The sequence below is a fragment of the Triturus cristatus genome, chromosome 6 (genome assembly GCF_964204655.1).
Source record: "Triturus cristatus chromosome 6, aTriCri1.1, whole genome shotgun sequence".
NCBI classification, from domain to species: domain Eukaryota; kingdom Metazoa; phylum Chordata; class Amphibia; order Caudata; family Salamandridae; genus Triturus; species Triturus cristatus.
In genome coordinates, this window is record NC_140589.1 from 1,631,943,406 (window position 1) to 1,631,961,691 (window position 18,286).

The following is an 18,286-nucleotide window of genomic DNA, read 5'->3' on the forward strand; positions in this document are numbered from 1 at the left end:
GTAGCATGAGGGCATGTGTAGTAGAGATGGGTCTATGGGTTGTGCAAGTGAGTGTGTCGGGGTCATCTAGATCTGGGTGTGATTGTGGAGATTGCAAAATATAGGGAGCTTGCTGAGGCACACATGTAGATCTAATCTTGTAAGTTTCAATGGACAGCGGTTCTGGTGCTCATGCAAGCAAATAGGCAATACCTTTATATGAGTCTGCTCTTTGCTGGAAATGCCTGGGCGATGGGACACCCTGAAGAGTTGCATAAAGATGGCAGTAGTGATGTAACTTCCTGTGCAGGTGCATGATGGTGGGGGAAAAAAAAACACTTTACCTTTGCGGAAGACAACGCGTCAGCGCATTGGAGCTTGCAGCAGGATTAGGAGTAGCTGCATAATAAGGTGGAACCCATGGCTCAGACACTGACTGCTCTGTCGATCTACTCAAGTTCCCTGAAGAGGACACCAACAAAAACTGCTACAAAGTCCAGTGAAGCTCCTTTTTAAAGTTTAGCAAGACTTATTTCAGCAGCTGGAGCACTTGGTATCAAAAGCAAAACCAAGAAATGTCTCACAATACTTGGGTGTGTTCTGTATTGTAAAACAACGATTAACCTTCTGCTGCCAAATGGTTAGTTAGAGTTAAAATCCCTTTAGATCCTTGTTTTGTGCATTTCATTGTGTAACAAATATTGCCATGAGAGAAGACCTAATTCAGAGAATTCAGAGATTTGCATGCTCGGGCTACTGGACTTAATTTTGCAGGGGGCAGCAGTGCACCAAAGCTATAGTACCACAAGCATCACAGTGATTTAAACCAAAGTGAGAATTTACTATTTAAAGTCCTAGATTGCCAATGATCAGTACATTTTAAGATGAGGTGCCGAGTGGACTTCAAGAGGCATTCCCATGATCATTTAGAAGGGACAGCTCAGTTATGGTTCTTAGGCACTGAAAATGCAAATATTTGACTAATAGTTATCTGAAAGATTTATTTAAAACAAATCGTGAATTAAAAAAAGAAAGTCAAGGAATTACTATATTTTTCACTTACTTGCCAGCTAGACCACCTCCAGGTGGTAAATTGGAGATATTTTCTGCAGATAAGATGCGCATTACATGAGCAAGATCTGGCATGCCTTCTTCACTAGCGCCTTCCATAATTTCTATTTAGATGAAAAAAAGATTAATTACAACTTTTTTTTTTAAACTAATGCTTTTATCTACTATTTGCAATACTGTGAAAAAGAACAACTCAGATTGTACTTTCTTCCCGAATATACTTGGCTCCTAAGAAGTGCCTATCATCCTTGCTATCTAATCTAGCACCTTAGAAACATTATCATATAGAACCGCTTATTTCTCACTAGGCAACCCCTTCGCAGAAAAAGATTCCACAAAATGGTGTACGTTTGAAGCATCGGTATTTCAATTCAACAACTGTATTTAACAGTCAACTATCCCATAACAGACCACCAAACAAACAGTTTAGGGGAGAAAAGTATCTTTGGAAAGCTTGGACATATGTTTTGCCTTACTATGTAAAGTGATCAGCTGTCCGCCAGTGCCAAGTACATCATATATAAACACAAGACAATAAAATAAGCAGCTATTCACACACATACATAGCTGTGTGTGCAACATACAAAAAAATGAATGACATTCCACTAAAAACAACTGCAGCAAATAAGTTATTTGGAGCAAGTGTATTATTAAACATTCATTCCAAAAGTAAAAAGGTTACATTCCATGTTAACACAGTAAAGTGACTTGAGAAAACAATAGAACACAGAATCCATTTCTAGAATCATTTATAGAATAAACATGGGGGATACTCACAAGGGCCAGTTCGTGAGGTTCTTTCTCACTGTAGTGATTTAACCCCTAGTGCTGCTGTTAAAATTATAGGCTTTCGCTAAACTAGTTTGCTTGAAATAACTGCACAACTGAATGTATGGTTTATGCCTTGCAAAGTATAATGTGCACTTTGCAATTGTTGTTTCAGGACGCGAGGGTCCTCAAAATGCACTTGAGATTTCGTCTTGTGAATCAAGGTTCCTTCACACACAGAAAAATGCCAATAACTGGCATATTGCACTATGCACATTTCTGTACTCTACGTTCACTAAAAAAAAAATAATTGGAAATTGAGTTAGGGCTCTTGCACAAATGTGCAAAACCACTGAAATTAGCCATTTCTGCTTTGCAACGCATACCACAGATGTCATAACTGGTGCGGGCCACTATGTTGCTCCATTGATGGCTTTTTTTGTTTGTTTTTGTGCTATTGGCATATTGGTGGTATGAGCATGGTGGGCGGCGGAATGGTGGTGTGAGTTGTGTGGCATATGCCTCCGAAACCATATAAGGCAAATTTCAGTGGTTTCATATGTTTGAGCCACAACCATAACTCCATTTTAACAATTTTCAGTAAATTTCAGGTTTTTTTTTTAATTGACATATGTATTACCAGTCAGGCCCCACGCCTTATTCCTTGGGAGGCCAACCACACTGCACAAGGATGTGCACAAAGGCTGACTGCAGGGCTCTGGCAGTGGCCAGGTCTTAAACCCATCTGGCAACAGGTAGGTAACCCCCTCTGTACACAGCCAGCGGCCTTAGGCAGCAGGGAGGGATTGTATGGCAAACCCCAGTTGTGCATAAGCGCTGTCCCAGAATGCCTAGGCATTAGGCAAGATTTTGTTTCTAGCACACCCCCAGATTTGCGAATCTTAAACAGTGGCAGTCGTCACAATATACCAAGTTTCAGATGTGCTTTGAATTGTAAAGGCTTTTTTTTTTTTTTTTATTTGCCTATAACTAACTCCATGGATGGATCTGCACCAAATTTTGTGTACTCAGCCAAGGCTCAGCATGCAAACAAGGGGTGGGTGATGTATTTTTCGCGATTTTAACTCCCATAGGACATATTTGTTGGGTCTACAATCAAAACCGCTAGATAGCTTTATAGCAAACTTGGCTTGAAATCAGGACTTGACTCAGAAAGTGTGCTTTCATTTGTGTGATAGAATCCCATTCATTAGTTTTTTTTAAGGGTTTACAAAAAGTAACAAGCATTTGCAATGCAATAGGTTTCGCATTTGTGCGAGTTTAAGCTATTGGCATTGTAAATGACTTTGCCTATTTTTTTTTTACGTAAATAAAAGGCAGTGTCGTTCACAATGCTAATACCTTAAACTCGCGTAAATGTGAGACCTAATGCATTGCAACTACTTGTTTAAATTTAAAACTGAGCGCCGCGCCAAGGACACTGAGCGCCGCGCCAAGGACACCGAGCTCAGTTTCTTTTCTTTTTTTATCTCCAAACTAATACTGAGCGCGGTGTCCTTTAAGTGGGCGCCACGCTCGGTGTTAAAGTTAAAATAAAAAAAACACACAGTGCGGTGTTCCTGAAGCAGGCACCGCGCTCACTATAAAAGATAAAAAATAAAAATTGAACAGAGCGTGGTGTCCCAGAAGTGGACGCCGCATTCAGTATTAAATTCAAATAAATTGAGCGCTGTGTCCGTAAAGTGGGCGCCGAGTTCAGGATACAAATACAAAAAATATAGCAGCCGCCATTGTCCTCATAAGTACCCATAAACAAAAATAGTGCTCACCCCCTAGATAAAGCCGACCGAGTACTGAGCCAAGTAAAAGATCCAGTCGCCATGGGCGGTCACAGATGGAGACGGGGCGGTTACAAGGAGGGACTAACAAGCCTCAATGAATCGGAAGCCAGCATTTACCAAGGACAATGACACCAGTCAATCAAAAATATGGGCGGAGAGAAGGGGAGTCTTACACAGCATACTTGACTACAGCATGCCCAACAGAGCGAGCAGCCCATGCGCGGTGTCGCTAGGCTCGACCTAAAAAGTAGTGAATGAAAAAGGAGCAGTGGAAGGTCACAAGTAATGCATCTATGCTCCTGGGAAGGCAGAAACACAAAAAATGAAGTAAAGTCCACAGCAGCTATCGAATAGGCAAGCAATGAGTGGACTCGATGCCCACTGTAAGCCAACAATACATTTCGCAACACATGCTTTCTAGTAGGCAAGACAAAAAGAGTGGTTCTCATCCCCCTTCCAGAAGTTGAAGTAGAATGGGAGCGAAACCTGGTCTATAAAAATGTTTACATTTCATCTCCACACGGATCCCATCTAAGGCAAGACAGACATTCACTACAAGAATTTCTTGTGGCAGAGGTGTGGTCTTCAGACAAGCCTTAAAAAAAAAAAACCTTAAAAAAAGAAAAAAAAACACCCACACACAAACCATTTTACACAACAAATGTCCTAATGCAGTGGAAAATGTAATATCCTGTGCAATTCAGAGGCTGGCACAGTACCGAGGATATTTTCTCTGCATGTAAAACGAGCATTACCAACTTTGTGCACTGCTCCATCACAGCCGTTTTGAGGGTCGATACGTTAGGCACATTTTTTCAGAAACTATCAAGAAAACTGCCTGTGTCCTGCACCTTACCGGCAGCTATCTACTTGCTCTGATTTGATGTCCCAGTTGTACCGCACCTATGGGAGGGTAAAGAGGTGCACTCAAAGCTTGCAACTTAGTTTTGTTTTCTTCATTTTTACGCATCCAAGTCATGCTTAATATTGTTTACCAACAGTGGGTTTTTTTCCATTAGTGAAACTATGTGGTATATACTCGCCTGAAGCGATGATTCACCCACTCGTGACAGGTCTTAATACAGACTCGTATGCATTTGAATTCACAGGACATTACTGTTTGCTCTACTTGCTATATGTAAGGACAGAAGTGTGCTGTGAAGCCCAGAAATCTGTCAGACAGTGGCTTAGCTCTCCACCTCCAGAGGCCAGCAGTTGGGAGATCATGTGTTCCTTCAGTGTGAACAACTGGTCTGGTCTTTAGATACTGCGTGGCCGGCGCACGGCACTGCTAAGGCCGGCATTCCAAAAATTACCTCTTCTAATGCACCGTGCGTGGATGTTGTGAGGGCTGGCAGAGAGGGTCTCTGGAAGAAAGAGTCAGGCTCTGAGGCTGTTAACATTTAAAGTGAAAGCGATTGTACCCTTCTGTGCAATGAAGGAAACACACTTCTCAGGCGCTTACGGGGGAGCTCAGGGAAAGCATAAGGGAGGAAGGGGTTAAGGGCGGGTGCATGGTGGAAGGGTGACTCCGTGAGGGAAACAGAGATAACCCCCTTTAAGGGGCTTGTCTTGAATCGAGGAGGTGGCTTAACATATAAAGCTGCCAACTTTGGAGCTGGAGAACAGGGCTTGAGCCTCGGCGTGGGTTGTATCACTTATCGTACATAAACAGCGATCTCGGAGGGGGGTGGAGGAAACAAAAAAAAAAATGTTTAAAAAAAAAAACACATACACACGTGGAGGAGCGAGACAGATAAAATTTAAAAAGACACAGTTGAGGCATTCGTGCCAGAGCAATTCAATGTAAATACACCGGCCACAACGTAAACATAACATGGGAGGGTAAAGTGCAGTCCAAGCAGCTGCCTTCCTTCCAAGGTGTGTACATTAAGTAAATAGTTCTCAGGACTGCTAATGAAAGCTCCAGAGTGAGGACATATGTAAAAGGGCCAGTCCTCATGGGAAGTAACAGGGAGGTAACTAAGGAGGGACTAATAAGCCTATTAACAAATCAAAACCCCACATTTACAAAGGACAGTCACAAAAGCCAATACAAAATAGGGGTGGAGAGTGGATGCAGCTTCCAAAAAATACCTCAATACAGCAGGTCTTGAAGAGACAGCGCAAGCGCTGCCTAGGCGAGACCTAAAAAGGGCTTGTGGTCTCTCCGTTAAAGGTGGAGAAACTGCCTTACACCCAATTGGAACCTTTATTTTACTTGCAAGTCCTCAGGAAAGTGGTATTACATGTACCCAGGAACTGTAAATTAAATGTTCCTAGTAAGCCTCCAGCACTTATTGTGCCACCCACATAAGTAGCCTTTAAAACGTGTCTCAAGCGTGCCACTGCAGCCTGTGTGTACGATTTCAAAGTGCCAATTTAGAAAAAGGTTTATTTTGCATGGCATAAACCTTCCTTTTTAATACATAAAAGTCACTCCTAGGGTAGGCTCTGAGCAACCCAGAGGACAGGGTGCATTATATTTAAAAGAAATTGTACATGTACGTTTAGGTTTTTTGTCCTGGTAGTTAAAAACTCCCAAATTCGTTTTTCACTACTACCAGGTCTACCTCTACAATAAGATAACAGTGGATTACCTTATTACATTTAATGAGTTCCAGCTTTGAATTAGGCGAGTGTATGCAGGTCAAGTTTGGGGTCTAAAGAATTGCAATTTAAACCTTCATTAAAAGTAGTCACATTTTAAGTCACAATTCTGAAATGCCACTTTTAGAAAGCTGGCATTTTCTTGTCTTAACCATTTGGTGCCTGTAGCCTGGGTCACATGACTAGGTGTAGCTGCCAGATGGTCTTTGTGTATTTCTCGCAGACCGTGAGACAGAGGGGGGGATTAGGTATTGGCAGGATGGGCCATCTCTGACTTGATTGAGAAATACCAAACATCTTTGCGGCTAAAATCCTCCTGAACCTACTCTTACTTCAAAGTGGGTACCAGGTATAAATATTAGACCCTCAGACCCAACTCGTCAGTAAGCCTCTGTACCTGTGGAAGACTTAGAAGGACTGCAGTGTTGTTCTACAAGAAGGACTGTGTGACACTTGAACACAGCGAAATGACGAGAAGGAGATCTGTGTTGTGTCGAATTTAAGTTACTTTTTTGGACGGAGAGAATCCCGTCCAACATCACAGATCAGCGACAGCAGCAACTGCCAGTCCAGTTCAAAGCACGCACATTCCATGGCCCGAGCCAGCTCTCCAGTGACATCACAGAGTTCCAGGCTCAGGCAGGGAATACCACACACCTCCCCCACTTATCAAAAATGAAAAGAAAAAAAAGAAAAACACACAGGGAACACAATAGTCTAAACATAATCTTTCAGATAACCAGGTCTTTTGATAACACTACGTAATGCACCAGTAGATATGCTGCAGCCTTCGTCACCACTGTCACCAAAAGATTCGGTGGACTCCACCCGCTCTGTGTCATCCCAACCCATGGTGCCACTACAAACCACCACACGATTAAGATTCCATTATCTGTGGTCTTGAGTTTTCACAGCATTGGTAAAAACATTTATGACACTAATGGGCTTGGAAAAACGTTGGGATGCTGCTCTCCCTGGGATTTTTAATCATAATGTCCCCCCACATGCACCGTTGTTACCTTCACAGCCCATCAATGTCAAACTTTCTTGAACAAATTTTACGTTCCTCACGTTCACGTCAATTGAGACCACCCACACAACGGCCAGACTGCAAAGTATATGCATTCACCCAGGAAGGTTCAATCAAAGTGTTGGGAAGCCTTCCTCACAAAAGGTCAAAATCGGGATTTCCCGGTGGTGCAGTTACCCTGTACATTTCGATCATTTCACAAATCTCAGCCTTCCAATCCATAGCACTGGATTTTGCCAGTCTCTTATAACTCTGTTGAGCCGTTCAACCATTCCATTGATTTCAGGATGGTACAATGCACACTTTTTATTTTGAGTTGTTCCTCTAGATAATTGCACCCCATTATCAGTTAGGATTGAGTGAGGAAACCCTTCTCTACCAAAGAAACAGTTAAGAATGTTAATTACATCTCTGATTTCTCCAGAGTAAGTAGGTGAAGAAAATTTCTGACCATCTAGCGAACATATCCAGCACTACAATCAGTTAGGATCGCCTTCCTTGATCATGGATGGGACCCACAATATCCTGCCAAGGACCGGAAGGCAAATCCCTAAACACCATGGGTTGAACCCTTGGTTGCTTTGACTTGTCACTCCAGGCACATATGAAACAATCACGTACCAAGCGCTCAATGTGCTTGTCCATGCCAGGCCACCAATATGAAATTCGCACACGCTCTTTACATTTGGTCATGATTCAGTGCGTTTCATGAGTAAGATCCAATATTTCACTCCTGAGGTTGGACGGAGGAATAAGTTTGGCCCCCCTGAACAAGCCATAGTTAACAGACAACTCATCACGCACCACTCAGTAATTTTGACACATGTCCGAGGCATACTACTTCTTGCTCCAACCCTCAGTCATGCACCTCTTCACCTCAACCAGCACATCGTCCTTAACCAATTCTTCAGACCATCTATCTTCAGAACACGTGCTGACCACACAGACAGTCTTTTATCGTCTGCAAGCCCATCCGAATCAGAACCACACTCAACACTGGGAACCAACCTGGAAAGAGCATAAGAAACAGTGGTACAAACACCTGGTAGGTACTCCACAATCAAGTCATTCTCCTGTAAAGCAATGATCCACTTGGTAATGCGACTGGATATCAAGTCCACACTGCTCTTTGTGAAAGTGTCCAAAAGGGGTTTGTGATCAGTCCGTATGACAAATTAAGACGCGCAAAAGAACTTTAAGTTTCCTCACAGCCCAGAACACGGCCAAAGCCACCCTTTCAATAACAGAGTACTTGGCCTCAGAGTCTTTTAATGCTCTAGTCAGAAACAGGTTTGCCTCCGTACCAAACTCTCCTTCCTGCTGGAGGACAGCACCCAAACCTTTGAGACTAAGTGTTGACAAATGACCTCCACTGAGGATCAAAGTTCCTAAGCTTGGGAGCCAAACTGAGATGAAGTCTGAGCAACTGGAATTAGTCTTCGCAGAGGGATTCCCGTGAAAGCACCCTTCCTTAAACGAGATCTCATGTTGGCACCGAGTTCAGCAAATTCCTTTCATGAACTTGGAATAAAACTCAATCATTCCCAAAAATGTCATTACCTCCTCACAAGAAGTGGGAGAGCTCATATGCACAATTGTGTTAACTCATCTTTGAGAACAATGGCCTCTCTGGACACTATTTGACAAAGATAAGTTATGTACTTGGTACCAACTTGCCCTTTTTAGCTTTCAGTGTGATTCCAATCAGATAGCCTGCTCAACACCTCCCTTAGTCTGGTTTCGTGCTCCACAGAAGCTTTCCCAAACACCAAGATGTCGTCTTGATAAACACAAACACCAGTAGTGTCATCAATAACTTTTTCGATGACACGCTGAAAGACAGAAGAGGTGGATACAAGCACAAAAGGCAAGCAAACAAATCAAAAGGTACCAAAGGATTTTATAAATGTGGTACGGTCCCTTGAGAATTCCTTCAGCTCAATTTGGTGGTATGTACTAGTTAAGTCAATATAACTGAAGACAGTAGCACCACCCAACAACAATCAACTCAGTGATATTAGGGAGGGGATACCCATCCACCACAACGCACTTGTAGGGATGCCGGCGGTCCACAGAGGCATAACTTGCCATTGGCCTTCCTTGCAGCGACTATGGGGAAAAGCCACTGGGTACCCTCAACTTTGTTAATTATGCCACCAGCTTAAAGTTTCATATTTCTTCCTTCACCTCCTCACGAATGGCAATGGAAACATTTCTAACCTTGCAACACATAGTCTTGCTTGACTAAGCAAGACCTATCTCATGCTTATGGGATTTCAAGCAACCTAAGCCATCCCTGAAGACCTTCGGAAAATCTGATTTGTGCTGTGACAACAAAAGAGGCTCAGAAACAGAAATGGCATCCAGGGTGGGGCAATCTTTAAGTTTCATGGGTGTGGTGCTGCCAGGATCAAGCATCACACAGAGATTGCCTTGGTGTGTCCAACTAATTATGCTGTTACCCTTGAGAAACATACACTTTGCCGCAAGTGAGGCGTTGTTTATAATCAATAACCCCAGTGAAATAGCTGCGTAATTTTATAGGCACCCCACCGTAAGCACATGGATTGATTTCAGGTTGGAGTAACTTGACTTTGTGATCCAACTTATTGGAAAAGAATTCATTGGAAATTATGATGATTTTTGCCCCTGAATCAAAGAGAACGAATAGTTTCTTACCCGTCGGTGTAGTTTTGCAGCTTGAAGATCTTTCTGGATTCACTATGCTGTGCATTATTCCGCGATCTTGTGGTTGGGTCCGGATTCGTAGTCTTTCCTTGGTTTATTTTTTTTTTTGTAGCCCAGGTGGGCGGCGACGACCCTCCATTTGGTGCACCTCTCGTGACGTCGTCGTGCTTCCTGCGGAAGTCCCACCTTTGGGGCGCCATCTTCGGGTTCTTTTTCCCTTTTTCCTTTTTTTTTTTTTTTAAACCCTAGGCGATTGATTAGTCCATTTTCTGTACCTTTTTATTCCTTCTGATGTTTTCATTTCACCCCCTCTTTCTCCAGCCTCATCTTACTGGCGGAGGTGGGTGGGTTCGCTAGTGAATCCAGAAAGATCTTCAAGCTGCAAAACTACACCGACAGGTAAGAAACTATTCGCTTTGCAGCGTGAATCTTTCTGGATTCACTATGCTGTGCATAGACTTTGTAGCGGTTTTCCTAATTTTGTGGCGGCTGGGTGGTAGATGAGCGTTGGTCGTTGAAAATGTGCTGAAGCACCTTCTGTCCAACCTGTGCTTCCTTGTTCATCTGAATGTCCACGCAGTAGTGTTTCGTGAACGTGTGCACAGATGCCCAAGTTGCCGCTAGACATATGTCCTGAATGGGAGTGTTTGCCAGGAAGGCTACGGTGGCCCCCTTCTTCCTTGTGGAGTGAGCCTGAGGCCCCTCTGCTAGCTCCTGTCCAGCCTGTTTGTGGCAGAATTGAATTGTGAGGGCAATCCATCTAGCGATGGTGCCCTTAGTCACTGGTCTACCCATGAAGCTAGTAGCAAAGGACACAAACAACTGCTTTGATTTCCTGAGTTCCTTGGTTCTCTCAATGTAGTGCATCACCGCTCTTCTAGCGTCGAGGGTGTGCAGAGCCCTTTCTGCGTTTGAAGTCGGGTTTTGGAAGAAACTCGGTATCTGAATACTCTGGTTCATGTGGAACGCCGACACCACCTTGGGCATAAAGTGTGGGTCTGTTCTCAGGACTATCCTGTCCTTGTGAATCTGAATGTAGGGTTCCTGTAGCGTTAGCGCTTGAAGCTCGCTCACCCTGCGTAGTGAGGTTATGGCCACCAGAAAGGCAGTTAATCGTCAACATTTGCAGTGTGGCCTTGTGAATGGGTTCAAACGGTGCCTTCATGAGCTCCGTCAGTACCACGTTGAGATTCCATGCTGGCGGCGGCAACCGTTTAGGAGGGGCAATTCTTTTGGCTCCTTCCATGAATCTCCTCACCACCTGCGAAGTGAAGAAACTTCCACCCTTCTCACCTCTGGTGTAGGCTACGATCGCCGCTAGGTGTACCCTTAGGGAGCTCGAGCAGAGGTTACTCTTTAGAAGGTGTGTGAGGTACCTCAGTACTGTTGAGTCTCTAGTCATTCTGTTTTGCAGGCCCTTTTTCCTGCACCACACAGTGAATCTCTTCCATTTTGCGCTGTAGCATTTTCGTGTAGTTGGTTTCCTTGCCTCCCGCAGCACCCGCATAGTGCTAGGAGGCAATTTAAGGTGAGCGAACTCTAGGTCTTCAGGAGCCATGCCGCCAGGTTGAGGCTCTCTGGCTCCGGATGCAGGACCTCTCCGTTTTGCATGGAGAGCAGGTCCCTTCTTCTCTCGAACCTGTGGGGATTGCCCTGCGCCATTTCCTGAATTTGTGAGAACCATGTCTGCCTTGCCCACTGCGGAGCCACTAGGATCAGAGTCATGTTGCTGGTTCTGCACTTGTCGAGCACTCTGTGCAACAGGGGTATCGGTGGAAAGGCGTAGGCAAATGTCCTCGACCAGCTTATCCATAGGGCATTTCCTTGGGATTGCTGATCTGGTTGCCTGGACGCGAAGCTTGGCATTTTGCATTTTGGCGTGTTGCAAACAGGTCTATTGTGGGAGTTCCCCATCTCTGGAAAAGCTTCTCCGTTTCCTGGCCATTGAGCTCCCACTCGTGTGATGCCGAGGTCTGCCTGCTTAGCCAGTCTGCCTCCACATTGTCCTTCCCTGGAAGGTGAATTGCCAGTAGATCTATCCTGAGAGGTATGGCCCATCTCCAAATCTCCTGTGCCAGAGAGGAGAGAGGGAACGACTGTGTCCCCCCCCTGCTTGTTGATGTAGAACATTGCCGTGGTGTTGTCTGTTTGAAGCAACACCCTCTGGTTGTACGTGTGCCTCTGGAATGCCTTCAGGGCTAGCAGGATGGTTTTCAATTCGAGGTAATTGATATGGCGTACCGCATCTGCCGGAGCCCACAGACCCCTCACTCTGAGGTTGTCCATGTGCGCTCCCCATCCCTTTTGCGATGCGTCCGTGGTAATGGTCATTGTTGGGTTTGGTGGTGTCAGGCTTCTCCCTGCTGTCATGTTGTCTCTGTTCCACCAAGTCATCTCCTCCTGCACTGCGTGCGTAACAACCACTAGATCTTCCCAACTGCCGCTTGCTTGTGACCATTGCTGTTGTAGCCATTCTTGGAATGGTCTCATGTGCAGGCGTACATTCGGCACCAGCTGGATACAGGACGCCATCATCCCCATCATCTTGCTCACTGACCTCACTGTCAGAGCTCGCCCCTTCTGGTAGAGACGCGTCTCCTTCAGTAGGGCTTCTGTTCTCCTGTCGCTGGGCACCACTGTGCTGTTCAGGGAGTGGATTTTTGCTCCCAGGAAAATCTTCACCTGTTCCGGTTCCAGCGATGACTTCCCTCAGTGTATCGAGAACCCCAGGTTCGACAGAGTGTCTGTCACGCGTGTTGCGTGCCTCTCGCACTTTTCGCGTGTGTTTGCCTTGACCAGCCAGTCGTCTAGGTAGGGGTAGACATGGATCCCCTGCCTTCGTAGGTGGGCCGCAACCGCCGACAGGCATTTTGTGAAAACCCTTGGCGCCGATTTTAGTCCGAAGGCCATGGTTGTGAACTGGTAGTGTTCCTGGTCGATGTTGAACCTTACAAGGCCCTTGTGCCTTCTGTTTATTGGGATGTGTAGGTAGGCATCCTTGAGGTCCACGGTGACCATGAAGTCCCCGTCTCTTATTTGGGGAAGCACCTCCTGCAGTGAAGTCATTTTGAACTTCTGCGTTCTGATGAACTTGTTTAGGTATCTGAGGTCCAGGATGGGTCTGACGTTTCCGTCTACTTTCGGGACCACGAAATAGTTTGAGTAGACCCCCTTGTTGCGTTCTCTGAACGGCACTGCCTCTATGGCTCTTTTTTCTAGTAGTTTCAGGGTTTCTTCTCTGAGTAGGGCTAGTTCTTGAGCTGATCTCGGTCTTCCCCTTGGTCTTTTGTTTGGAGGTCTTTTCTCCAAATCCACGCAATATCCGTATTGCATGATGTTCAGTATCCACTTGTCTGTGGTTATACGCCACCACTCCTGAAGGTAGAACCTCAGCCTTCCGCCTACTGGTGTTGGATGCTCGTAGGCTTTTGATTCCTCTCTCCCCCCCTTGATGTTACTGTATTGCGCCTCACCCTTGGGGGCATGTCGAGGGTAGGCATCCTCCTGCGTGCTGAGTCACTTTGATGAGGGTTGGTCACCCCCCTCTCCTCCTCTGGCCACGTCCGTTCCCTCTCCCGCGAAAGGACTGGCCCCGAGGCTGGTACTGCCAGTTTTGCTTCTGTTGACCTTGTTGTCCGTGACCATCACCCTGCTGGAACGCCTGGTGCGACGCACCCTGCTGGCTTCCTCCCCAACCGTAGGGTCTCCTAGAGGGATTGCCTCTCCTCATCCCCCTTAGCTGTAGGGCCCCCATGGACCTCGCTGTTTCATTTTCTTTTTTCAGCTGGGTGAGTTTCTCGTCTACTGTTGCTCCGAACAGTGTCTCTCCGTTGAAGGGGGTGCGAAGGATGTGGTTCTGCACCTCCGGTTTGAATCCCGAGATTCTTATCCATGCATGTCTTCTCTCGGTGACCCCTATGGCCATTAGTCTTGCCGAAGTCTCTGCCCCATCCAGCGCAGTCTTTATACAAGAGTTGGCGATGTTTTTACCTTCCTCCACCAGGTGGGAGGCTCTTTGGCGGTATTCTTCGGGGAGGTGTTTTACTAGCTCCCCCATCTTGTCCCAGTGCTGGTACTGGTGCCTATTGAGAAGTGCATTGGAATTCGCCATGCGCCAGTGCATTGCAGCGTTCCTCTCGACCTTTCTTCCCGTGAGGTCTATCCTCCTGCTTTCTTTATCTGGTGGTGGCCCCGAAGTTGCTGGCACGTTGGCCCTTCTCCTGGCCGTGGAAGCTATGATGAGTCGGCCGTGATACTACCCTTGATGTAAGGGGGGGTCCAGAGAAGAGTGCTTATACATCTTCTCCGTCCTGGGCGTGATTGAACGGCAGGTCGCTGGTTCTTTAAAGGCCTCTCTCCCCTGATTCATCACACTTTGTAGCATGGGAAGGAATTGGCTCCTCGTCTGGATGGGGAGCAGGGTCTCGAGGAGGAAATCTGCTTTCGGCCTCTCCTCGTCCAGCTTCACGCCGAAGGCCGTTGCTGCGCTCCTGACCACCATATTGTACACCCAGATGTCGTCGGGTGGAGAAGGCCTCGAAGGGTACGTGTCCACGGGCTCCTCGGGGTTCTCGGTGTCGTGATCCTGCCATTCGACGTCGTGGCTGGTTGATGGCGCCGAGCTGTAGAACGACTGCTGGTCTTCTTCCTCGGGTTCGCCTTCATAATAGGTCTCGTCTTCCTCTTCAAGATCTCTCCCCAGCCACTCTGTGTCGAATTCGTCCTCGATTTCGACGACGTTCGTCAGCGGAGCTGTTGGAATTTTGTATTCCTTCATCTTGTCGTCGAACTCCTTCTTCCTCTGAAGGATGTTCTCCATTTCGGCCTCGAGCCGCCTCTTCTTCTTCTCCAGCTCGGAGATGCTTTCGGCGTCGACCGCGGGCCTCTTCGACGTAACTTGCGTCGAGCGCCCCGTTTCATGGGTTGTCTTCGACGAACCTTGCCTTTCGGCACCAGGGAGTCCTTCTCGAAGGATCCGCTCGGCCTCTTGTCCATGGTCCCGCCCTTGGTCGTCGAAGTTTTCGGCGCCGGGGCTCCCTTCGTGGACTTTGACTCCGATTTTCTCGAGTCACCCTCGGGTTTTCGAGGCACTTTCGTGTGTTTTGAGCTCGACGACTCTTACCTAGTCTTCGTTTTTCTTGTCGGTCTCTACGACCGTGAAGTTTTCGGGTCCCTCGGCGACGTTGTCCTCATCGTCTGTGGAGAGGCCCAGATCGTAGAGCGACGGGGCCTTACCCTTGCCATCCATGCTGGCGCTGGCTCTTCGCTGACGTTCTCTCACCCGGAGCGTCTTCGGCGCGAAGGCTGAGCAGGCGTTGCAGTCCTTGCTCTGGTGGTCGACCGGTAGGCAGAGGTTGCAGACCGGATGCTGGTCCTTCTGCGTGAACTTGTGGTGGCAGTTAGGGCAGAACTTGAATGGCGTCTTGTCCATTGCGCTCAGGGCCTCTGAGTGCGCATTCTCCAAGGGCGTCGAAGAAAGGGGTGGAACACTTCCTTCTTCGCGCTCCTGATGTTCAATATTCCTTTCCTGTGATGTCTTCGTAGTTATTTATCGACGAAACTCGCTTTTCCTTCTTCCTTCGATTGTATCTCTGGAGCTTCCCGATGACGATCCAGACCCAAGGGCGGAAAATAGAATCTGAAGATGGCGCCCCAAAGGTGGGACTTCCGCAGGAAGCACGACGACGTCACGAGAGGTGCACCAAATGGTGGGTCGTCGCCCACCTGGGCTACAAAAAAAAAAAAAAAAAAAAAAAAAAAAACACAAAGGAGACTACGAATCCGGACCCAACCACAAGATCGCGGAATAATGCACAGCATAGTGAATCCAGAAAGATTCACGCTGCAAAACATCAGTTGTCTCCCCTTCTACAGAAATGATTAACAGGGCTGTGTTTGCTATGGTCACACACCTGAAGCATAATTTGACCACATGAAATTGTTGCCCTCAGGCCGAGAATCTTCACTCACACATCTTTCACAGAAGCCCCCTTTGCTTCACAAACAGAGGCTAAATGACCTTTCTTATTGCATTTAGAGCAAGTTAATTTAAGAGCAGGGCACTTCTGATCATTAGCGAGATGAGTAGCTGAGTTGCACCGGCAACATTTATGCACTGTCGTAGTGATGGCTTTGTGATCCCCTACATAAGGTTTAACAGGAATTTTCTTTCCCTTTTTTCTAATCAAATTGACAGTCTGACTCTTTTCCTTTTCTTTATCACGCCAATACACTATGGAATATTCAGTGCATTTTCCAACTAAGAGGACCTTGTCCAAGGTAGGTTCATCTTTTAACCAAAGCTCTTCGCTCACCTTATCAATGCCACAACCCACCATAAACTGATCCCAGACTCGTTCATCAGATAAATCGTCAAATTTGCATGTCGAAGCTAGTTTGTGTAAATTTAGAACATACTCTTCAACAGACTCCTCAGGATTTTGGAATCTCATGGCTAAGCGGTAACGTTTAAGAATGGTACCAACTTTCAGTAGAAAACTAGTATCAAGTTTAAGACATAACTCATATTTATTTAGATCTTCCAAGTCAGATTGCGAGGGCAGATGATAGAATATTTCTTGCCCTTCCGGCCCCAAACAATGCAAAAAAATGAGGCCTTTCCCTCAGCGCTCAAGGTAGCTCCACACACCTTGTCATACCTTTCTAAGACTTTCTTCCACTTTTGCCACCTAACTGAAGAGTACCTGGAGCATAATGTACAACGGAAATACTATGTGCAGCAGGTAAAAAACTAAAAAGGTAAAAAACAAAAATGCTAAACCGAGTCAGAGCCAAGCCCCACAGCGCAAATGCAAAGACACAAAGTGAAAATAAAGTACAGCACAAAACGTAACAAGTAGCAACTAGGTTCAGGCAATGCACAACTTCAGCACCAGTGTGTGCACCACTGAAAAAGTGCGCTGCGCAGGCGAACCTTCAGCACTAGTGTGCGCACACTGAAACAGTGTGCTTGAGCAGAAGGACAGGAGGTGGAATACCGCAGTGTGCGCACCAGTGAAACAATGCGCTAGCACAGGCATTGAGGTAAGGAGAAACAGCAACTGGCAACACACCACCCAAGAAGGGAATTATTCAAGGGTTGAAAAGCTGGCAAGCACTTTTAATCGAATTAAGACCAGCGACAGCAGCAACTCCTGTTCCCGTTCAAAGCACGCAAATTCCATCGCCTGAGCCAGCTCTCCAGTGACATTACGGAGTTCCATGCCTAGGCAGCAAGAACCACAGACTGCTGCCGGAGTGAAAAGAATGGGCCCGCATCTTGAACGCAGGACCACCAAAGTGACAGCAAGGGCTAATTCTCTGGCTTCCTGATTACAGCCTCAGGACAGAAAAGGCTCTAAACACCTTGAACCCAACACCTGAACTCTGCCTGCTGCGAGTCTTGTCCCCCCTCCCCTCCCCCAGTGGTGCCATCCCAATCCTAGACCCTTGAAAGTGGGCCTGAAGGTGCTTTGCCAGCCCAGCTTTGGTCCGAACAGACGCAGTATGAATGCATCGCCTCGCAGCCCCCCTCCCCCCAACTCGTTGGAACCACCGCTGCATGCCACAGGACTTCATATTGCAGCCAATTGGGTCCTCCTTGTGAGATCCCACAACACGCCGCAACCAGGATTTAATGCACTTTGTTCAGCGGGCCTAACTGGATCCCTGTATCCGGCTTGCACTCCATCGTAGTCGGCCTGAACTTGTGACTTTATCCCAGTCCGAAATAACGATATAACCACGTTGATGCTTTGTGTTTCTAGGCACTATATTGACTTAAATCTTTAAAACAGCTAATCTCTGGTTCTACGGATTGGATTTTTATCATTGTCTCAAATAATTTATTACATTTGACTATTATTTTCGAAATTGGTGTGGATTTTTTCTAGTGTTTTCACTTTATTTCTGTTTCTAGAGCTGCATAAATACTTTACATATTGCCTCCAAGTTAAGCCTAACTGCTATTGTGCCAACATACCAGAGTTTGTTTCAGACTTCAACCGGACAGGAATTGTGGTTGCTGCTTGAGAAAGTTTCCCCTCCCGCAGCCACTAACCTAACTTTCTACATTAATTAAAATAAATAATTAATAATTGCATCTGGTGTACAAGTTATGGTTTACAAGACAGGCATGTGATCTATAGTTTGTGGGCCTAACCATTACTGGGGAATTTTTCTAGTGTTTAGTTTATTTTAACTACAAATCCACTGTAACTATTTTATTTATTGAATTTCAGGTTTTTTTGTGTCATAAGAAAAACTAGCCATAACTTTCTTGCTTATTTTCAGCGACAGTAAAAAGACAAACAGACATACATAAAGCACAAATTACTAC

The 18,286-nt window shown here is 46.1% G+C and overlaps 1 protein-coding gene across 2 annotated transcripts in view; it reads right to left on the reverse strand.

Annotated features, from left to right (window-relative positions):
• PPM1B (protein phosphatase, Mg2+/Mn2+ dependent 1B) overlaps positions 1-18,286 on the reverse strand; it is a 201,743-nt gene that overhangs the window by 78,866 nt on the left and 104,591 nt on the right. For both annotated transcript variants that reach the window (XM_085612779.1, XM_085612778.1), the window contains exon 4: positions 1,043-1,154. In XM_085612779.1, coding sequence (XP_085468905.1) covers positions 1,043-1,154 — 112 coding nt within the window. The remainder of the gene's footprint in view (positions 1-1,042; positions 1,155-18,286) is intronic.